The 22,635-nt window shown below is 40.8% G+C and overlaps 3 protein-coding genes across 5 annotated transcripts; 2 read left to right on the top strand and 1 right to left on the bottom strand.

The window, feature by feature from the left end:
* Nucleotides 1–109: 109 nt before the first annotated feature.
* On the bottom strand, nucleotides 110–1,095 carry LOC131128554 (uncharacterized). Its single transcript, XM_058071498.2, has one exon. The coding sequence runs from the start codon at nucleotides 767–769 to the stop codon at nucleotides 131–133; it is 639 nt and encodes a 212-aa protein (XP_057927481.2). The 5' UTR covers nucleotides 770–1,095; the 3' UTR covers nucleotides 110–130.
* On the top strand, nucleotides 453–6,752 carry tspan36 (tetraspanin 36). The gene is made up of 8 exons (XM_058071495.2): nucleotides 453–816; nucleotides 2,202–2,319; nucleotides 4,691–4,882; nucleotides 4,977–5,051; nucleotides 5,130–5,225; nucleotides 5,327–5,476; nucleotides 6,138–6,221; nucleotides 6,306–6,752. The coding sequence occupies exons 2-8, from the start codon at nucleotides 2,260–2,262 to the stop codon at nucleotides 6,384–6,386; spliced, it is 738 nt and encodes a 245-aa protein (XP_057927478.2). The 5' UTR covers nucleotides 453–816; nucleotides 2,202–2,259; the 3' UTR covers nucleotides 6,387–6,752.
* A 2,215-nt stretch (nucleotides 6,753–8,967) lies between these two features.
* mapk4 (mitogen-activated protein kinase 4) lies at nucleotides 8,968–21,044 on the top strand. 3 transcript variants are annotated; one of them, XM_078789463.1, is made up of 10 exons: nucleotides 8,968–9,256; nucleotides 11,733–11,932; nucleotides 12,014–12,409; nucleotides 13,699–13,874; nucleotides 16,053–16,197; nucleotides 17,746–17,828; nucleotides 17,903–17,981; nucleotides 18,864–19,083; nucleotides 19,146–19,305; nucleotides 20,196–21,044. In XM_078789463.1, the coding sequence occupies exons 3-10, from the start codon at nucleotides 12,043–12,045 to the stop codon at nucleotides 21,027–21,029; spliced, it is 2,064 nt and encodes a 687-aa protein (XP_078645589.1). In that variant the 5' UTR covers nucleotides 8,968–9,256; nucleotides 11,733–11,932; nucleotides 12,014–12,042; the 3' UTR covers nucleotides 21,030–21,044. The 3 variants fall into 3 exon arrangements, with proteins under 3 accessions (XP_078645589.1, XP_078645588.1, XP_078645587.1); XM_078789462.1 differs by having other exon boundaries at nucleotides 11,736–12,409; XM_078789461.1 differs by having other exon boundaries at nucleotides 11,733–12,409.
* Nucleotides 21,045–22,635: the final 1,591 nt, after the last annotated feature.

Genomic DNA, 22,635 nt, shown 5'->3' with positions numbered 1-22,635 from the left:
TTTTTTACAGTGGCATTTTACATGGTGTTAAACAGCAAGTTGATTAAAAACACACTCCATGAAGATCAAGAACACACTGCAAAAAATATCAAATAGTCCAACTACTGGCTTCTGGATGACTTGTAGAAGCTTATCGTCTCCTGCTGTATCTTCTCCTTCTCCTCCTCCTCCTGTAGGACCTTGTCCTCCTCCTCCTGAGGGATCTGCTCCTCCTCCTTCTCCTCCTCCTTCTGGATCTGGTCCTCCTGCGCCTTCTGCGGTACCTCCTGATTCTCCTGATCCTCCTAGGGGCAATTCTTCTCCTCCTCCTCCTTCTCCTCCTCGTGGACCTTCTCCTTCTCCTCCGAGAGTAGGTTCTTCTGCGTCTTCTCCTGGAGCGGGCCCTCCTGTATCTCCTCCTCCGCCTCCTCCTGCCTCTTCTTCTTCGCCTTCTCCTCCTCCTCCTTCTTCTCCTCCTTCTCCTCCTCCTCCTCCGTCCCACCCGCCTCCTCCTCCTCCTCCTGCGACCAGAGGCGTAGGTGTTGAGCTTGAACGAGGCCCTGACTCCTCTGCCTCTGGTGTGGATGATGTATTTCCTGAGCGCCAATCTCCGAACAGCGAGGCCGATCCTGCCTCTGTTGCTCACCACGTCGTAGCCATTGGCCTTCAGGATCTTCCTGACCCCGGCCACAGACACCCCTGTCGGCCCCCCGTATGAGGAGATGGCATTTAGAACCAGGCTGGACGCCATTTTCCTCTTTCTCCTCGGCGATGTGGATGCCATGACCATTGTAGGCTGGCCACGCCCTATCAGACGAGAGCGAGTGGATTCTCCAGGTGGGCTGTTGTTGGCGGGAGCGTCTGTCGGAGGTGGAGACTGGATTTATAAGATTCTTCCCGCTTTTACCAGAGCTTCATTCTCAGAAACGTGCCGACTTCAGGGGCACGAGGGGCCTTCGGACAAAGTATGATGCGTAATTACGCACGGCGGCGGGTGACGTTATCATTACGACGTCTCCCATTCATTGAATTAAACGGCCCTTATTACAAACTAGCGCCTCTGGTCGGGATGCGATTAACACTTTAATGCAGACCAGTTAAAACCCATTCTATAAGACGTCAAGAGTCTTTTTAAAGAGATTATTACACACCCTGAAGAGAAAGCCAGCTTTGACTCACTGGGTGGTATTGCGCACGTACGGAAGAACAATCATACTTGGGGACACTTCTTGAAATGTTAAGATTTTTCCCTCTCGACGGAAAAATTGTGGATTTGAGCTGATTGTAGTGTAGATTTTCAGGTTTAATTTTATGCAAAATGCACCTCCATTTCCAAGTGTTTGGACAAAGAAGCAGAACATAACGGTAAATACATATATCACTTCCGGGTTTAAAATAAATCATCAATCAATTTAATTTATTTCAATTGTATCATTTTTTATTATTGATGCCAGTTTCCTCCACTGAAAAAAACATTATCCCAATGGTAAATTATCCCAATTAAATTACGATAAAAAGTCGAAATTAGGAGATAAATATTCGAAATTTTGAGATAAGAATAGATACCAACTGCGCATGTGCCAAAGGTGCCATCTTTTTTCCCAGTCGTCTTCGTCACTTGGCAAAATGGCGAGACAGTTGTAAACAGCCACATCACTTTTATTATTTCTTATCCTCAAAATTCTTTACAATATGCTTAGTACAATTCTATGTGAATTCACCAGCAAATGAAGTATTTCATCACTTGTAAAGCCACACTTGAAGTACTCTTCAATGTACTCACAATCCATGTCTGAACAGTGCTGCTGATATGAGTCTTCTACAAAGCTAAATCCTTATTTCGACTTTTTATCTCATTATTATGACTTTCTATCTCAAAATATCGACCGTTTAGCTCGTAATTTCGACTTTTTATGTCGTTATTTTGACTTTTTATGTCGTTATTTTGACTTTCTATCTCGTTATTTTGACTTTTTATCTCATTATTTCGACTTACCATTGGGATATTTTAGTGGCAGAAACTTGCTTCCATATTTTTAAAATAAATGTCATGTTTTCTGTTTCTTTAAAAACACATATTGCGTAAAAGTGCAATGAAATCGGTGATATCACATCAGCAAACCTCTGTTCCCGCCTCCTGCCCCAGTCCCCGCCCATAGGAGGTCATGTGACCTGGCGGCACCACAGCACTGACTGACTGGAAACCTTGTGACCAATTTCAGGACGTGTGCCAGATCAACTGTCGAGCCACTGCGACCTGCCTGGGCTTCATCAGACAACATGGACTGCGGAATCATCACCTCTAAGACCGTCCTTCTCTTCCTCAGTCTGGTCTTCTGGGTAAGACTCTTTATGTCCATTTTGTCCTTAAATGGTTACTTATGCTAACTTCGCTGCAGTGGTTCCTCAAATCACATCAATGCCTGGTTTGCTATTGTATCGTTTAAAATCACCCTGCTCACTTTGCGGAAGTAGATAAAACTCGACATTTCCTCTTTAAAAAAAGTACATCCCACGTATTATATATGAAATTCATTACAATATTCTGTGGATTCATCAAAATCTCAAAAGGATATTCTGAAATTGTTGGTTTGTTGCGTTGAAGTGTCGTCGGTTACCTGGCTGCTAGCCAAGCATGTGGTTATTTACTTTTTACCTCCTTTGACCTCGAAATGGCGACAATGTTATTGTCGGTCAATATTCACTTCCACTTGATAATTTGATAAGGGCAAGCGATACAAAGCTGGTCATTGTTCTGTTGTGTGTTTGCAGTGGGGGGGCACACAAACACATTTATCGCGATAATGCAATCAGTGTTGTTGTGATTTTTGCTTTATTGTCATGCCTGTTCTTCGGCGCTTTGATGCGGTCATATTTTGCATATAATATCAACAATTACTAGTTATCTGCTTAATGTTTATTTACTTTTTTGATTGAATTAGTTTAGTTTGTTTTTCAGACTTGTTAAGGACTATTTCCGTGAAGAAATAGCACACTTTTATACAGGCAGATCTTTGGCCACCTAATACAGCTCAGTAATATATGATACAGTTTTGACGTCCCACTCATTAAACAAACATTTTCTGGAGCACATTTTCTGGAAATTGATTTTTTACAGTACAAGACAAGGTTTTGTCATGTTTTTGAATAAGAGGAGTAGTTATAACGCACTTTGACCTGATGTGTTTAATTTTAACTGCAGAACAACAGATTAGCTTAAATTACCTTAAATTAAGCTTTCCAACACACTGTTACATATTGTTTGAAACCAGTGTAGGTCAAAAAGGCTTGAAGCCTTAAAAATGCTCGTAACGGGTCCTAAATTGAAAGATTTTAACGCACATTCCATAGAAACTCCACGCAAGAGCGGGAAACGCCACCATTTCCACCACTCAAATAGGTTCCTGGAGATTTTGTCACATTCCACATGGCTAGCGTGGTGTGTCTTTTTTTTTTTTTTTTAAAGCCTCTTTACTTCATCACTTCATAGGCACAAGATCAGACTTTCAAGGTGGATTACGGGGCGGGTGGTGGAGGAACGAGCCCCGTCCCGTGACTGGAGTGATTAGGAGACGTGAGTCATGCGGCCTCGCAAGAAAGACTGATGATGGCTGACTTCCACAAAAGACACAAAGATGTTTTTAGATCACTTGAAAAATATTATTTTGGTGTTGATGCAGGCCTTGTCAAAGGTCAAAAGAACGAGTCAGGGTCAGTGATATTAATGCCTTAAATGTGTCACTTTTGTCTGTTTTTACAATTAGCATGAGTTGAAACAAGCCTAAATCAATGCTGGTTTGAACAAAACACCATTTTAAGAGTGCTTGCTGCAGCGTCACATGCTTGGCCGGCTCAGTGGTGCGTATATTGAACAAAAAAAAAAAAAGTCACGATGATGAGTCCGTGCATGCTTAAAGGTTTATCTCTGTTCTAGATCACATGAAATCACAGCTGATGATATGCAGAACAAACCTTGTGCTGGTTCAACCCCACCAGTTGGAAAACAAGTCTGCTTCCTAGTTGTTGACAAGCCACGCTTTGGGTCATTTGTGCTGGCCCCCCATTCATAGTCCTCCACATTGCACTTTCTTGACTTTGCAGCTTATTTTGAGTCATTCTGTTATGTAAGGTGGTGGTTATCCCAATAACTGGCAAGTGGAGCAATCCAATTAATTTAAGACAAAGATACAAGTAGTGTATAGGCATGTTTGGGCGAGTGTAACGTGAACCTTTTGGACTGGATTATTTCTGTCTATTTTTTATTGTGATTGCTGGTGGTTGTCATTTATAACTGGCAGGAGGAGCAATCATATAAATCAAATCAAATGTATCCCTGCAGTGGTACACAGTTTTGAATACATTGGTGGTGACTCGGACAACTACTTGCAAACAATGTTAATTTCTGTAGCCTCTTTTCAGCAATTCATTCTCCCACACTGTCAGTGCCTCCTTTTTTTAAGTTTATGCCTTCTTGCTGCTCTTTCTGGATTCCCTTTTTGCTGCTGCAGGATAATAGCAGCGTCTTCTAAGGTCCCTTGCAAATCGGGGAATTAATGAAGCTGGGGTGATTGAGTTGTGCGGGAAGGTTTACATTTTGTGCCAATGTGCACTACAAGTTAAGTTTTTCAGTTAACTCATATGTAGTTTGTGTGGTGGTTGCATATTTTTGCTTAAATTTAAGCTTTGAATGTTTTTTTTTAACCACTCGTAGGCCGCAGGGGCCGGCTTGGCCTACGTGGGCGCCCAGGTGTTCAGAAGCTATGGCACCTTCGAGAACTTCATCCAGGACAGGTACACACTCATTCCAGCCGCCGTCATCATCGGCATCAGCGTGGTGATGTTTATCTTCGGCCTGCTGGGATGCTGCGCCACCATGAGGGAGTCTAAAGTGGGCCTGAGCTTTGTGAGTTACCCCGATCACCCCCCCCCCCCCCACACCCCGTCGGTCAACGCCACCAATGATTGCGGCACTAATAATTTTTTTTTTTTTGGTCCAGTTCTTTATGATCATCATGCTGATGTTTGCAGCTGAGGTGGCCGCTCTGGTGCTCAGCTTCGTCTACCAAGGAAGGGTGGGTCATCTCCTTTTCTTTCATTTATAAAATAAAATATTTCTAATACCTGATTTGATTGTACCCTTTTACACATAGATAAGCGGTGATCTGGAGCGTTCCATGAACATCATGTTTGCAAAGTATGATGGCGAAAACCCTGAGGTGAAAGCCGTGGACTACCTCCAGACTGAGGTCGGTATTTAGACGTCAAAAAACTACATTGCGTGTGAAATAACAGGAAATGATGTAATGAGCAGATTGGGTCAAAGTTTAAATTCCTCTTCTGTTTTCAGTTGCAGTGCTGCGGCGTGAAGAACTACACCAGCTGGTCCAACACCACCTGGTCCCGCAGCCACAACAACACTGTGCCACTGTCCTGCTGTAAAAATGCCACCTCACAGTGCACCGGCAGGACGGACCAGTTGGACTTGCTCAAATTAGACGTAAGTTCATCTCCATTTCTTTTTTTTTTAAGGTGCTTATAGTGGACCCTTGGTATTCAAAGGTCATTTTTGTTTTGTTTGTGCTTGAATGGCAGGTAAACTCCATTTTTGATTGGCATATTCTAAACATAATATGCATATGACTGAAATGAATTCATGCTAGCTCACCGCCTCTCCACACACACATCAAAAAAACAAACACCAGGCTCATACTGGTGCATGGCAAGTCTGTGTTCAATTTCTCCATTTTAATTTTATGTTGTTCCCGCCTTAGTTTTTTTATACATAGGGTTTTTATTTAGGGATGTCCGATCTTTTTTTTTTTTTCGATTTAGTAGCTCCGCCACTGCATGTGTTCTGCAGTCAGGGCACAGTGAGGGGGAACTACCTCTGTAGCTACAGAACCGAATATCCAGTGTGGAAGTAACTTCCCCATAGTACACCATGGGCATGTCTGCATGGTGGTGTTGCGGTTTCTTCTTCTTGCGGGTGGCGACCAGATTTGCGTGTGGCACAGAGTTCTAAACGTAATATGGCAACCGGATCGACCCAATCTTGTTGAGGAAGCTCATATTATCTGATCTACAAAAGATAGGATTGGTACATTCCTAATTTTATACAGCAATATTAACTTTTTTTTTTTTTTTTATTTTAATTAAAGGGTTGTGAAGTCAAGCTAGAGCAGCTGCTGCACGGCATCCTGGGATACGCCATGCTGGTCGTTCTAGGCTTTGCTATCATCAAGGTACAGTGATTTTAGCACTTGTTGACACTTTAAGGACGCTTTTGTTGACGTCCATGCACTTGGTGTCGCGTTTGTACCTTGCAGTTCTTCGGGATGCTGAGCGTGTGCGTGATCACATGTCGAACTAACGGCCGGAGGAATGGCTACCAGCCTCTCTATGCTTGAAATTGTCACCATGTCATCACCGCCGCATGAATACAACTGTAAAAAAAAAAAAACTGGTATAGTACAGCAGCCAGCACCAATGTTACACATTTTATTTAATTTTATTTCTGAATGTTGCATTCAGGTGACATTCCATGGTATCCTTTTTTTTGCCATTAATAGGAATGATTAAATAACCACACAGGTTTTTGAGTTGCTCATATATTGTAGGTGATAGTGTAAAAACGTGACAAAATATTTTTTAAGTTGTCTTATTTATAGTTCCAGCCCGCTGATTTGAATTGAATCTAAGCTGTATTTTAATGATGATGCTTTATTGTCAGTTTAAAATAATAAAAGGAGTGTTTCACATCAAGCGGACTCTAAGCGATGCTTTGAAAAATAATATTTCGTGGTTGACCATGGATTATTGGAAGAATATTGAAAGACAAAGTGATATGTAGTATTATTATGGCCACTAGGCGTCAGTAATGTTACATAGATGAAACATGACATTAGCTTCAATATGTAGCATGGCCACTAACCGTGTTAGCTTACCGTATTCAGCCATGGCATGTCGGACAGAAGTTATCCGATTCCGTGTGCAGGTAGGAAGGTTATGGCTTCTTGCTTTGTTTTTTTTCCCTACTTCGTTTTAAACCCCGTTTTTTTAAAGTTTAGAAGTAAACCGTAGAGACTAGTTCGATAGCTTGGTGACTTGCTATGTAAGGTATCTCTTTTAGCTATGAAAACACGAATATATTCATATTGAATAACACTTACTAATTTATTTATTTAATTTAATTAACTTTAACCATTCGGCGCGATAAGTCAGGGAAGGAGGTCTTTTGTAATTCTTTATGTGGAGTGTAAAATAAAACGATTGACTGCAGTACCCAAAATAGCCTAACGGTGGTGCAATTGAGTCAAGATGGGAAGGCACATGGTATACCACAAATACATTCATTTTCTACCGCTTATCCTCACGAGGGTCACGGGGGGGGGGTGCTGGAGCCTATCACAGCTGTCTTCGGGCGAGAGGCGGGGTACACCCTGGACTGGTGGCCAGCCAATCACAGGCCACATATAGACAAACAACCATTCACACTCACATTCATACCCATTGAATTACCATTTGGAGATGCATATTATTGTAAAATTAAAAATACATTACATGTCAGTCTTTTTACAGTCTTTCCCAAACAGACATGACCTATTTTTGGAAAGAAAAATAGTTTTATCCTCTGTGCTCTCATGTCTATTTTTGTGACTGTCATCTTTTTCTCGCCTCCCGTGTATGTTTTGCACCTGAGGCGTGTTTGTGTGTCTGCTTCATGGTCGCCACATCTGCTCTCTGCTCCCTGCTCCCATACACAATATGGAGTTCCTTTTCGTTAGGGGCGGAGATTTATTTATTAGTAAAGGACCACAGTTGGTCTTAGTCTCTGTTGGGCAATCTCTGTGACCTCCTCGCACATTCCAAAAACATGCATGTTAAGTCAAATTGGCGACTAAACCGTACATAGGTATGAATGTGAGAGTGTCTATATGTGCCATGTGATTGACTGGAGACCAGTCCAGGGTGCCCAAAGTCGGCTGGGATTGGCACCAGCATTTCCCCCCAGCATAGAAGATAGATGGATGGACAAAACAATGAAACCAAAATTAGGTTGCAAAAAGTCGAGTGTGACAGTGAGATACTCTTTTTTTTTTTTTTTTTGTGTTTTGTTTTTTTTTTGTTTTTTTTACAACATATTGCGCAACTGCAGGGTCTTGAGACACATGCTAACTCGCAAACTAGAGAGCGAGCGACCTAAACAGGTAGCCTTCAAGTTATTTCCTTTAAACTTAAATAACCAAAAACTTACCACTTCCACACGGATAGGGAGGATAACTATTAACAGTTATTTAACCTTTAACATGAACATTAATCATACGTAATAATTTTTTCTGGGTACATGATACCATACAGCATCCATATCAAACTTTCGCGGGCCGCACTAACGTTAAACTTTCATATCAAGGCTGGGGGCCTCAAACTAGTGTCCTGCGGGCCACATTTGGCCCGCGGGCCGCGTGTTTGAGACCCCTGGATTATGGGATGCACTCAATTGTAATCTGATGCATGTTCAAATGAAATTAAACCATTAATATTTTGTGTGTTCTAATGGATTTGGATACAAGCACTGACGCCATTATGAGAATAAAGACTCTTTATTGGATGTTTTTATGGTATGTGAAAAATGTTTCAATTTCCTCTTGAACACATTCCTTTTGTAAACCTTTCATCTCTTAGCTACAATGTGTTGTGCAGAGAATATACAATATTAGTATTTTATTCTATTTTTTTTTTTAGGTTTTTGTAGTTGCTATTGTGTTTTCATTCACATTTGGAAGCATTTCAGTGAAGAAGAAGAAGAAGAAGAAGAAGGTTTATGAAGCAGCTCATGCTGATGATGCTGATGGGACTCCCAGACTGAGCAGATGGAATTGTGGGAAAAGATGAGATGTGAGACGGGTACTTCATCAGCTGCAGTGTGTGTGTGTGTGTGTGTGCGGCTCCCTCCCTCCCTCCATCCCTCCCCCTCCCCACATCTCTGTGCTCCTCAGGGCGGCTACACAGCAGGCTGTCTCGGCTCCGTAGCAGCTCGGGCTGCTTTATCTCATATAGCGGATCGACTCCCAACGCCGACCCGCTGCTGACTGCCTGCCTCCCTGCCCTCCCTCCGCACCTCCAACGGTATCATCTTTTGTTTCACACACACAAATCGAAATAGAAAAATGCTTTGTTTCATTGTACTTCTTTTCGCTATAGGAGAAGTGGGATCTTGTCTTTATTATCTTTTCTACGGATCTTTTGTCTGCAGACGGCAGGCTGGCGTGATGCTCCGGTGAGTCTGATGCTGTTTTTCCTCTCTTATTCTGTCCTTTGTTATTGTATTTCACAGCCACAAAGAGCACATCATCACTTAGTGTTTGATACATCAATGCACTTTGTAGTATTAGTACACTTTTTATTCTTGCATTTTTGGGAACACACACACACTAACAGCTGCTGCATTAAGCCAATGTGCTGACACCTGCAAATACATGAAAACCTCTAAGGCAGGGGTCTCAAACACGCGGCCCGCGGGCCAAATGCGGCTCGCAGGACACAAGTTTGAGGCCCGCCGCCTTGATATGAAAGTTTAATGTTAGTTTGATATGGATGCTGTATGGTATCATGTACCCAGAAAAAATTATTACGTTTGATTAATGTTCATGTTAAAGGTTAAATAACTGTTAATAGTTATCCTCCCTATCCGTGTGGAAGTGGTAAGTTTTTGGCTATTTAAGTTGAAAGGAAATAACTTGAAGGCTACCGTTTAGGTCGCTAGCTCTCTAGTTTGCGTGTTAGCATGTGTCTCAAGACCCTGCAGTTGCGCAATATGTTGTAAATAAAAAAAGTATAAATGTGACTATAGTCGTGTTTTGTCATGTCTACAGGGCTCTAATAATGCTTTAATTTTAATCAGAAAAAAATAATTTGTCTACCCACCAACTATATGTGGTTTCTTAAGTTTTTATTATTATTATTATACTTATTTATTACTGATTGATTGATTTTTCATAACTGTAGTGTCATACAAGTGTATAAATAAGTTAATAACCCGCATGAATGAATGAATGAAGGTGAGTCCCTTGAACTTATCACCAGATCTTGTAATACCTGCTAAATATGGTTATATTTGTGTCCTGTATTGTGATGGTCATTTTGGTAAATCAGCTGAAGACGCTGTACTGTATTTTGTTGCATAAGCTGCAGAATAGCAGAGTGTTCACACACACACACACACACACACACACACACACACACAAAGCGTCGTCTCCAGTGGTGATGCATTATTTATAAAGTAAGTCCAGATCTGCACCTCCCACCCAGCACCGGTATCAGCAGCTCCTTCCTTTTCGCTCTTTCCACTCACTTTGCACTCTTACACAAACATGAAAGCGTGAAGGTGTTATGTCAGTGTGGTTCGACATCTCGGTTACTGAATTCTTTGGAAAAAAAAATACTCATCTTATAATATAATATTTTGCCGACCTTATTTAGCAGCATGATTCAGTACTGTTCTACACCACGCCAAACTACAACCACAATAATAAATATACAAGCGTCCCTCCTTTATCGCTGTTGATTGGTTACAGGCTCAACCGTAATAAGTGAATCTCTGCAAAGTAGGATTCAATATTAATAAACGGAGCATAGAATACCTGTTTATGACTTTCTAAATATTGGTTGAAGACATATTATTATTTATCTATTATTCTTTGTTCACATCGAATAGGCTACAGTATCACTGCAGGGACATACGAGACGGCCTCCGTTAGCATAGCAAGCTACCAGGCTCACTAGTTAGCCTCTACAATTTACGGATTCTCAACTTAAAGTGTTTCAAGAGTCAAAACTTACCACTTCCACACAGAATGAGAGGAGAACATGTCTCATGTCTCATACCTTTACTGATGCTTCAGCGACCACAATACTGCATATAACTTGTTTTTTAATATTTGTTGTAAATAATAATAGGCCACAGTCAACCGCAATTTATTCAACTCATTTATTATGTACTTTTTAAAAAGCAACATAATGAGGGAGCGATGTTGGAACTTTACAATATTAATATTAATATTGCTATATTAGTGACGGTGTTTGATACCGCTGTTGTACTGAGTGTTATTAGATTGTGCAGGTTTACTTCATTTTTTTTTTAGATTTTTTTGTGTGGGCTACATTTAGAATAATTTTGAAACAAATTGGATTTAATTTAGATTTATTTTCAATTTTTTTTAATTTAATATCTATGATTAGATATTGTAATTGTTTTTAAATTATATTTAATATTTGTAGATTTCTTTTTGGGTTTTTTAATTTGCAGTATATGAATTCTATTTTGAGCATTATTATTGTAATGATTTGTAATTTTATGTTATTAGAATGTATTTTCATGGTCTTATTGTTAAATATAAAATAATATAATAAATGTGTTCGAATTAGACATGGTGAAACAATTGCTGTTTTATGAACATTTAGATTTGTAGTGTTTTAATTTAATGATTTTAAATTTCATTTTATTTTTGTCTTTAATGTTATTGTTTCTGTTATTTTTTTATTGTTTTATTTTATTTGATGTTGTTTCCATTTTTTTGTCTTGTCTTTTATGGAGAGTCTTTGCAAAAAGCATCACATGAAAATAGATGAACTTTGTCAGCCATTTGTTACCATGTGACAGTAAATCTGTTGTAATTGAGACTCTGTTGCTGTGTGACTTTCATCTATCTTCCTTTGCCAACCCCCCCCCCCCCCCCCCCAATCTCCTGCTGCAGCAGATGTTCCGGCCTGAGTGACGCAACTCATAGTGGTATGCGGAACCCCTCCCTTCCAAGTGTATACACAACAGGAAGCAGATTGGCAAAGGGATTAAAGCACATTATGGATGCTGCACCATTGGTTGTCTATGGAGGTCACTAGCTACAGCTTTGCTGCCATGGATGAAGAGGACGAGAATATCATTGAGTCTTACATGGTGCCTGACTCCGCCCACTTCCGTCTTCCCGACTCCCTGTACCGACAACGAAGCAACATGTCATGTGTTTACATCCACCAGCAAGACGACATCTAAGCCACGAAGCAACCATGGCCAGACATGACACCCCGCACTTCCTCCACGGCTTTGACCTCAGCGCCCACTTTGTTGACCTCCGACCCCTCGGCGTCGGAGGCACCGGGTTGGTCCTGTCGGCCGTAGACCAGCGTACGGGACGACGCGTGGCCATTAAGAAGTTACTGATGCGGGATGCTGTGACGGTGAAGCATGCCTTGAGGGAGGTCAAAATCATCCGCCGACTGCGCCATGAGAATGTAGTCCAAGTCCATGAAGTCCTGTCCCCCTATGGAAGACCCCCGACAAAGGATCCGGCCCAGCTTGGAGCCCTGTATGTGATCCAGGAGTGCATGGAGACGGATTTGGCTAGGTTGCTGGAGCAAGGAGCACTATCTACAGGTACTCGGGTTCATGTTGTCATAATTTGTATGACAAGTATCAGTGTTTGTCCCGACATTGTGACATTAACCTTGTACACAGGCAGTGTCCCGATTTGAGACTACAGAAATAGGCGGTCCTGTAAAATAGCCATGATAGCCAAAATTCACTATCAGTAGTGGAAGCGTTGGTTGTGCATTTTACACAGAACCAACAAAAAAAAACAAAGTCAACGCAGTTGTTTTCCCGACATTGTGACATTAACCTTGTACACAGGCAGTGTCCCGATTTGAGACGACGGAAATAGCTGGTCCTGTAAAATAGCCATGATAGCCAAAATTCAATTTCAATAGTGGAAGTGTTGGTTGTGCATTTTACACAGAACCAACAAAAAAAACAAAGTCAACGCAGTTGTTTTCCCGACATTGTGACATTAACCTTGTACACAGGCAGTGTCCCGATTTGAGACGACGGAAATAACTGGTCCTGTAAAATAGCCAAAATTCAATGTCAATAGTGGAAGCGTTGGTTGTGCATTTTACACAGAACCAACAAAAAAAAAACAAAGTCAACATAGTTGTTTTCCTGACATTCTGACATTAACCTTGTACACAGGCAGTGTCCCGATTTGAGACTACGGAAATAACTGGTCCTGTAAAATAGCCAAAATTCAATGTCAATAGTGGAAGCATTGGTTGTGCATTTTACACAGAACCAAAAAAAAAACAACAAAGTCAACGCAGTTGTAGAGTTTTTATACGATCTTTGCAGGTAGAAAATAGCACCTCTTTCACACAGAGTTCCCAAAATAGCCGTATTACAGCAGTAACAGACTATTTATCCACCTATACCTTTTACCTTTTACACAGAACCCAGGTTATTGCTGCAAGTATCTGTATGTTCACATTGACATAAGATCATTACAATATAACAATTGCCACAATTGTTATAATTGTATACAATTGAGTGTCAGATGTTTGGCATTGCCGAAGTTTTGTACATACTTCCGAAAATAGCCGGACTGACGTTGTTGTGTTTTCGCTAGTGCCTTTCATACATATCCCAGAAAAGCTAAATGTCGCCGTCTGTTTAATTGACTTCAACCGGCCTTCCTCTAGGTAGGAACGGTAGACGTCGGTAGGACGTTGCCGTCAAATGACTCGATCAACGCCATCTCGCCTTTGCTGGTGCTTTTCATACAGAACAGTGACACAGAATAAAGTCATTAAAATGTCGACGTAAACCAGGTGCAATGGGGAAAGTAGTTGTCGTTTAATTCTGCTTAGTCACTTTAAGTTGTGATTTGACAGGCCACGCCACTCTGCTGTTCTACCAGCTGCTGAGGGGACTCAAGTTCATCCACTCGTCCAACGTGTTGCACAGAGACCTGAAGCCTGCCAACATATTCATCAACACCGACCAACTGCTGCTCAAGATCGGAGACTTTGGCCTGGCCAGGATAGTCGACCCTCACTATTCTCACAAGGTGAAGCTAAAAAAAAAAAACAGCAAGGAACAATCAAGAATAAAGAAAATCAATCAGTAATAAATAAATAAATATAATAATAATAATAAAAACTTAAGAAACCACATATAGTTGGTGGGTAGACAAATGATTTTTTTCAGATTAAAATGAACAAAGCATTATTAGAGCCCTGTAGACATGACAAAACACGACTATAGTCACATTTATACTTTTTTTTATTTACAACATATTGCGCAACTGCAGGGTCTTGAGACACATGCTAACTCGCAAACTAGAGAGCTAGCAACCTAAACGGTAGCCTTCAAGTTATTTCCTTTAAACTTAAATAGCCAAAAACTTACCACTTCCACACGGATAGGGAGGATAACTATTAACAGTTATTTAACCTTTAACATGAACATTAATCAAGCGTAATAATTTTTTCTGGGTACATGATACCATACAGCATCCATATCAAACTTGCGCGGGCCGCACTAACATTAAACTTTCATATCAAGGCGGGGGCCTCAAACTAGTGTCCTGCGGGCCACATTTGGCCCGCGGGCCGCATGTTTGAGACCCCTGCTATAGCGGAAAAGGGGGAACATTTGCAAGACCGACAAGCTGTTTCACTAATTAACACCCAATGTCATGAGACCAGGGGTCTCAAACACGCGGCCTGCGGGCCAAATGTGGCCCGCAGGACACTAGTTTGAGGCCCCCGGTCTAAATCATCATGTCCTTCTCTTTCTCTCAAACCCTTTTTGTCCCCCCCCCTTCATCACTTGTTATTCGTCACACCGTGTGTGTGTGTGTGCACCCAGCTGATGTGCTGTCTGATAAAGATCACTTTTCACAAGGGTTCTCCACATGCACACACACACACACACATCGGTCAACTCGTGTTACCGTATTGCTGGAGGATTGTTGACACTGAAACAGCGTCCGCATCAGATAGCACTAAACCTGATAATACTAAGTACTAAGTTTAGACAAGTAGAATCAGTAGAATTACTGATTTGCTTTGATATTATGTTATGTTTTATTTACCATGGCTATATTTGCTATGGTTGTATCATAATATGGCTTTTGTGATACTGTATGTTAGTGAGTGATAATTATTATATTTTCAATGATGATCTTGCAGCATAATGTATATAATGCTGTATTCGTCATTCATTTTCTACCACGTATCCTCACAAGGGGTGCTGGAGCCTATCCCAGCTGGACTGGTGGCCAGCCAATCACAGGGCACATATAGACAAACAACCATTCACACTCACATTCATACCTATGGACAATTTGGAGTCGCCAATTAACTTAGCATGTTTTTGGAATGTGGGAGGAAACCGGAGTACCCGGAGAAAACCCACGCATGCACGGGGAGAACATGCAAACTCCACACAGAGATGGCCGAGGGTGGAATTGAACTCGGGTCTCCTAGCTGTGAGGTCTGCACGCTAACCACTCAACCGCCGTGCAGCCCCTGAGCAGTCATTTAATAATATATATTTTTATTTATATTTAATGTTATATTATTTTTATATTATTATTTGGATTATAATATTATATTTATATTATATTCATATATATATTTATATTATTAGTTTTTATATTATATTAAATTATTAAATTTTGTAAATTACATCTTTAACGTACCCCCCAAAGAAATGTTGTATTTTTTGTCACTCATCAGTATACAGGTAAATACTCATTTACTTTTATTTGACAAGTTAAGATATTATACTGACGGCTGTTTCCAGTATTGGAAATACTATTGTACTATTGTAGTATTGCTTCCTTATTACTGATGCAGTGGCTGCTGTTACCATTGAAGACAGATCGTTTTTTTTTTTTACCTGGTGTGAAAAAGCAATTTCTCACGCTGGTATTAAAAGACAAGTCACCTGGGCCCTCCTGAGTCCCTCGCTGTCGCACATGGAAATTTTATCCCAGCAAATACCACAAGTACAAGATAATGGCAGTAATTGGTCGTGGTGAACAGGGAAGAAAACGGAATAATAACCAAGCAGGAAGAGGAGTGCCCATTTAAAACCGCACATGCTCTTAGAGCTCAAACTAAATAATTAGTGTGAATAATAATAACAAATGTTGAAAAACCAAAATAGACTTTAGACCTTCTGTGTCTATATGCAGTATATCTATAGTCTAAGAAGACCTCATCCCCTCTTTCCTCAGGGCTATCTGTCCGAGGGTGTGGTCACTAAGTGGTACTGTTCCCCTCGTCTGCTGCTGTCCCCCAACAACTACACAAAGGCGATAGACATGTGGGCCGCAGGATGCATCCTGGCAGAAATGCTCACAGGATGCATGCTCTTTGCAGGTAACAGCAACACATCCTATATGTTCTGCTGTGTATATATAGTGTGCGCGAGGAAAATGTTGTACAGTTTTAAATTTGTATAAATTTGTAATATTAGATGGCAGGAATTTCAATTTCCGGTTTCATTGGAGGAATTGCGGCATGGAAAATCAATGGGTGCATGAATAGCTGCCGAGGTGCTGCAATGCTGCCTCTGTCCACCAGCCAGAAGAACCCAGAGGGAGGCTGATGTCATTGCAGCACCCTGGCAGGCACCAATGAACAATGGGAAAAGACAAGGACAGACAGGATCATTAATAAAATAGTTTGGTTTATTTTTTCTTTACATTTTAAGCTTGTTTTGTCTCTTTCCTAGCTACCTTTTGAGTGTTAAGTTGCTGTGTGACGAGTTTAGTGTTCTTTATGAGATGACACCGTGAGTCAGACTGTTATACTTAATAATTTTATTTATTGTTATTATTTATAACATTATTTATTATACTTAATATTTTATTTATTTATTTTTTGTCACGTATCGTGTCAACAGGCTACTTCCCGGGTCATATGAATGAATGGAAAATGACTATTTCCATTTTCCACAAATTTGTGTGTGGTTTTTTTTTTTTTTTGCATAATCCTACCAGTCAAACAACATGCAATGCCAACAGATTATGATAGAGCTGTTTATCAGTAACTGTTACATTTGTTCACTTCCTGCTTTCCTAATATAGTTTACGTTTTTTTTGTTTTTTTTTTTTAAACCATGTACCGAAGTACAAGGAGATATGACCATCCAATGACATAATGGGTACCATAGTAAGTGTCAATATAGTGATATATATAACACAATACTGGTTCAAGACTCTTCATCCTTGTATTTAGCAAACATCAACTGCTTGTATTGTTTCTTGAATTGGCTCATCGTTGTGCATTGTTTGATTTCCTTACTCAATCCATTCCATAGTTTGATTCCACATACTGAAATGAAAATAATACATTTGTAATGTTACAAGAATAAATTTCTAATGCTACAATAATACAGGTGTTATTTTACCAGCATGACAGTAGAATGAAACTGTAATAGCACAAGAAGTGTTGTAATATATCATGAAGCCAATTGAGAATAAATCTGTAATTTTATAAGAATAAAGTAGCAATTAACAGGGAAAAAAATTCAATGTTATTCACATCATCCACTGACTATATTTCTACTCGCCTCGTGGAAAGCCAGTCGCAGTCAGTGCAGTCTCGGTGAATGCCTGAGCAGAATAACAAATGATTGTAGACAAAGTCTGGCTGTGTCAACTCCATTTTGTTCCTCGTCTACAAGCTTATTTGACCTCCACCTGTCTTCTAAACGCAACACTCCATGGAGGGAATTGACTCACTGCTACACAGCCGCACAGCCAGCCTTGGACGTGTTTGAGTTTCACTTTACTACCAAAGCAGCTGAGCAATCATTTTGTTATTGTTGTTATTTACCACAGGGAACACAATGTTGTTGTATAGCGTCACCTGCTGGTGTAGTGATATTACTGCATTAAATTGTATGCATGTTTTTCCTTCCAGGTGCTCATGAGTTGGAGCAGATGCAGCTCATCCTTGACACGGTGCCGGTGATCCGAGACGAGGACAGACAGGATCTGTTACAGGTGCCAACATTAATCAAATATCCACAACACATTTTGCCATTTTTTCATTTTTGTCCTCCCGTTTTGTTGTCCAGGTGATGCCTTCATATATTAATCATGGCTGGAACGTCAGGAAGCCCTTCTCTCAGCTGCTTCCTGACGTGGATGCTGAAGGTGAGTGGATGGATGAATAACACGGTGGACGAGTGTGTAGGTCACAGAGTCAGGAGATCGGGAACACCGGGTTCAAATCTCCGCTTGGGCATGTGGAGTTTGTACTCCGGTTTCCTCCCACATTCCAAAAACATGCTAGGTTAATTAGCGGCTCCAAATTGTCCATAGGTATGAATGTGAGTGTGAATGGTTGTTTGTCTATATGTGCCCTGTGATTGGCTGGCCACCAGTCCAGGGTGTACCCCGCCTCTCGCCTGAAGACAGCTGCGATAGGCTCCATCACCCCCCCCCCCCTACGACCCTCGTGAGAATAAGCGGTAGAAAATGAATGAATGAACAACTTAACAGAGAACACTTTCTGAGCACCATATTCATCACACAATAACTTAACACCCAAAAGCTGTACCTGACAAATATGTAATAATGTACCAATATAGGTTTAATATGAATTGGTAAATGGTCTTTCTTTAGTTATGAATGAATACTTTTATCATTCATTCATTCATTCATATCCCAGCTAGGAGATGCATGTGTCTTATTAATTTATTCATATTTTTTTAAAATTTGGGACAAAAAAAATCCTCTGTAACTGTAAAACCAAATCAATTGATTTTGCCCTGGGGAATTTTCCCAAATATTTAATGGGTGACTTTGACGGATTAATGTGTCAGACAACATGAAACTAAATGTCTAAATAACGAAATAATTCAAAATATTTTTAACAGATCATGAAATATATAACTTGGTATTGAAATAAATGGTATTAGTCTGATTGTGAGGTAGTACCAAAATGTACGTTTTCCTTTAATTTGTTAATGTTTTATAGTATAATCCCATACCTCAAATTTTACAACCGGTACTTTTGTCCTCCTCTCCTCCCAGCTGTGGACTTCCTGGAACAAATCCTGACCTTCAACCCCATGGATCGCCTGACAGCCGAGGCGGCGTTGTCCCATCCCTTCCTGCGTTTGTATTCCTGTCCGGATGACGAGCCCGTATCGTCGCATCCCTTCCATATCGAGGATGAGCTGGAGGACAGCCTCGTCATGGAGCAGAGCCTCAGCAACAGCCTCAGTCGGGCCTCCAGCATCCACTGGGACGGGTACCGTATAACGCTGGCATCCCATAATAACAATGTGTGTGTTAACCTCTGCGTTTGAACAGCTTATCAACAGACGTGTGCTGGCAGCAGTCAGGGGGGAAGTGTCGATGCATGCCCTCTGGTGGTCACATGATCTCTGATATGGAAGACACCACAGAGGAAGAAGAGGAGGTCCAAAGAGACCCCAGAGCCAGCTGTGCCTCATTTTTAGAGGAGGCCCAGGTAGGGGGCGTGTCTTGATGAAATACTATACAATGTTACACGTTATTGTTTTTACAATATACTGATGCAGACAATATTAATTATGGTATGTGTCAGCGATATCATATTTTGTGTAACTTGGGAATTATGTATTATAGCAGTATTTTTAAATAGAGGAAATATACAATATATGTTGATACCTCTTTTATTAGCATTAGAATTGATTGCCATGACATTCATTCATTCATTTTCTATATCTTAATTTTTATTTTTCTGCACAAAATAAGATGAAAAATAAACAAATCAAGAATAAAGAAAATCAATCAATCAGTAATAAATAAATATAATAATAATAATAAAACGGCAAATAATAAAAACTTAAGAAACCACATATAGTTGGTGGGTAGACAAATTATTTTTTTCAGATTAAAATTACCAAAGCTTTATTCGAACCCTGTAGACATGACAAAACACAACCTTAGTCACATTTATACTTTTTTTATTTACAACATGTTGCGCAACTGCAGGGTCTTGAGACACATGCTAACTCGCAAACTAGAGAGCTAGCGACCTAAACAGGTAGCCTTCAAGTTATTTCCTTTAAACTTAAATAGCCAAAAACTTACCACTTCCACACAGATAGGGAGGATAACTATTAACAGTTATTTAACCTTTAACATGAACATTAATCAAACGTAATCATTTTTTCTGGGTACATGATACCATACAGCATCCATATCAAACTTTCATATCAAGGCGGGGGCCTCAAACTAGTGTCCTGCGGACCACATTTGGCCCGCGGGCCGCGTGTTTGAGACCCCTAGGTTAGAGCATTTGTGGTATCATTTAGCGTCACCCCAGAAAAGGAAAAACTGTGCACTAACGTTCCCATTTCTTCCCATCCCTTCAAGGTGGACCCACGTAAATATTCCCACAGCAGCTCTGCTGAACGCTTCCTGGAACATTCCCACTCCTCTCTGGACCGGGCCTGTGGTTTGAGCTTCGGGGACTTGGACTGCGGCCGTTCGTGCGACTACAAAGTGGGCTCGCCATCCTACCTGGATAGAATCGCTTGGAGAGAGGGCAAGCCTCAGCACTACTCGGAACCGAGGCTGATTCTGGATCTGTCTCACTGGAAGCGCAACACCACCAGCAACCCCCCCGTGTCCATCCAGCCCATCGGGGGCAGTGTGGAGGACGTGAGGGAGATTGTGCAAACCGAAACGGGGGATTTATTCCAGGAGATCTCCCACTGGGTTGAGAGCACCCAGTCCCGTCTGTACTCACCTAGTCCACCTTTGGAACCACAATCACCCTCCTGCTACACCTCCTCCCCGCCTCTCCCTCTCTCCCCGACTGACCTCCAGACCCCGGTCTTCCACTACTCAGAACTTGAACCGCAGCCTTTCCCGTGCGACTACGACGAGGACAGACTCAGCCCCTTTCCGCCCGTCACTCCCACTTCTCCTCTACCTCACAGCGAGTCCCCTGCTTCGTCTCCTCTGTTTCCTCCCTCTCAGCCGGAACCTCTCTCCTCCTCATCCTCCTCCAAGGCTCAATCCAGGGAGTCACTCCCCGTCAAGCAGAAGGAGCGTCTATTCGACTTGGATGTGTTTATCTCCCGTGCTTTGAAACTGTGCCGGCAGAATAAGGAGAAAGGAGACGGGAAAGGATGGAGGGAGGAGAGCAAAAACTGCAGGGTGTCCAGACCTCCTGAGCACAGGACGCCGCCACCACAGACCTGAAGTCCATTAAACAAACTTGGTTTTAAGGCTAAGTATATCAAACTGGGCCATAATTTGGTTTTAATTATTATTTTTATCTTCTGGGCTAGTTTGGTCCCACCGACTCATTATAATAATTTTGCCTCACAGGTTCTTATGACAAAAATGTACAATTTATTATGAGATCTGATGTTTTAGTAATAATTTGATCTGGTGAAAGTGGGGAAAAAATATTCTTATGTTATCTTTTTAATCACACTTTTAATAAGAGGGACCGTTTTGGGACCTAAAAGGGTTTTTTGGGCATCAACCATATAGGAACCAAAACCAGATCTTGTGTCAGGTTGGAAATGAGCTCATTGACTCATTATAATATCTCATTATAATGTCCTGGTTGTTCAGCGGAGTTACAGGTTTTTCATTTGAATGCAAAAATAGATTTAAAACTCAAATTTAATATTCATTTACTGTTTTACTTTTGTAAAAAAAAAAAAAGTTTCAAACCAAACCACCCTTAAACCTGTACCTTGTTGGCCTTGGGAAATATTACAAGAAGTTACAATGGAGTCCACTGATACGCCCCATGCGGTACTGCAACCAATACTTGCGACTGTTTACTCCTTTTTATCACTTGTAGCTGAGGCAACGCTGCGTTGGATACCACACAAACGGGATCAGTTTTGTATACAAGATCCTTATTTTACCAAATGTCTTCCACACACAGGAAGTTCCTATGAATGTACTGAATGAGGAATACCATATATACTGTATGTACTGGACAAAAACACAGCATATAGTCATCGTTTCAGACCCGACCGTGGTAAGTGAATTGCCGCGATGTAAGAATCAATGTTATTAAATTGAAAGTTTTTTGTATTTGGAGCATAAAAAAACTTGTTTGTGATTTTCTTAACAAAATAAGAAATCCAAAAATTACCACTTCCACATGGAATAGGAGGGCCATGGCTGACTGACTCCTTGAGTGTGACAGTAATCTCACGTTTTGTGTCATTACTGACACCTAGTGGCCAGAATACTACATATCACTTGTATTTCACTCATTTTTTGAAAAAACGCAATCCAGCGAGGGACGACTGTACCGCATTGTGATGCTGCAACATGCCTTGTAAACTTGTATATAATGTATATTTACTCAGACTGTTCTTTGTGTGTTCAAAGTGGTCTTAATTTGAAGCACATTTTATGCTCATTTGCAGTGTTTTGATTGTTTTTAACGTGCTATGCTGTATTTCCGGTACACAAACCGATACTACACACATTATCATTTTAATTTGAAACAGTACTTTACACTTTTTTAAATAATAACTTGCATTTGCTGCCAAGATAACAATATGAATTATTATTTTCTGTAACTTTGGTCTTCAAAACAATCATATTCAATGAAGCTGCCGTAAAATGAACATTTTTTTAGAATTAAAGAGCACATTTCCTGTACTCTATGCTTTTCCACTAAGACAGCAATAACTTCTCTGACAAATGACACAAATTTATATGTTGAAGTTCATATGCTGTTATAGTTTTGGTTGAATGAAGCGATGCAGATAATGTGCCTCTCTACACCTCAATGCTTCCCAGCTTGCATTTGAATGTAACATAACCTCTAACG

Source organism: Doryrhamphus excisus, linkage group LG3 (genome assembly GCF_037039965.1).
Source record: "Doryrhamphus excisus strain RoL-2023G ecotype Guam linkage group LG3, RoL_Dexc_Guam_v1.1, whole genome shotgun sequence".
Taxonomy (NCBI): domain Eukaryota; kingdom Metazoa; phylum Chordata; class Actinopteri; order Syngnathiformes; family Syngnathidae; genus Doryrhamphus; species Doryrhamphus excisus.
Note: the sequence above shows the minus strand (reverse complement) of the source record. Positions and strands in the feature narration are given on the sequence as shown.

What these genes read in the sequence shown, in the direction of transcription:
- mapk4 (XM_078789462.1), top strand. Translation starts at nt 11,995, where the DNA reads ATGTGTTTACATCCACCAGCAAGACGACATCTAAGCCACGAAGCAACC. An exon ending in ACAGACAGGATCTGTTACAG is followed by an intron (nt 17,829 to 17,902) that starts GTGCCAACATTA and finishes TTTGTTGTCCAG; the next exon opens with GTGATGCCTTCATATATTAA. An exon ending in TCCTGACGTGGATGCTGAAG is followed by an intron (nt 17,982 to 18,863) that starts GTGAGTGGATGG and finishes CTCTCCTCCCAG; the next exon opens with CTGTGGACTTCCTGGAACAA.
- tspan36 (XM_058071495.2), top strand. Translation starts at nt 2,260, where the DNA reads ATGGACTGCGGAATCATCACCTCTAAGACCGTCCTTCTCTTCCTCAGT. An exon ending in GCTTCGTCTACCAAGGAAGG is followed by an intron (nt 5,052 to 5,129) that starts GTGGGTCATCTC and finishes TTTTACACATAG; the next exon opens with ATAAGCGGTGATCTGGAGCG. An exon ending in TGGACTTGCTCAAATTAGAC is followed by an intron (nt 5,477 to 6,137) that starts GTAAGTTCATCT and finishes TTTTAATTAAAG; the next exon opens with GGTTGTGAAGTCAAGCTAGA.
- LOC131128554 (XM_058071498.2), bottom strand. Translation starts at nt 769, where the DNA reads ATGGTCATGGCATCCACATCGCCGAGGAGAAAGAGGAAAATGGCGTCC.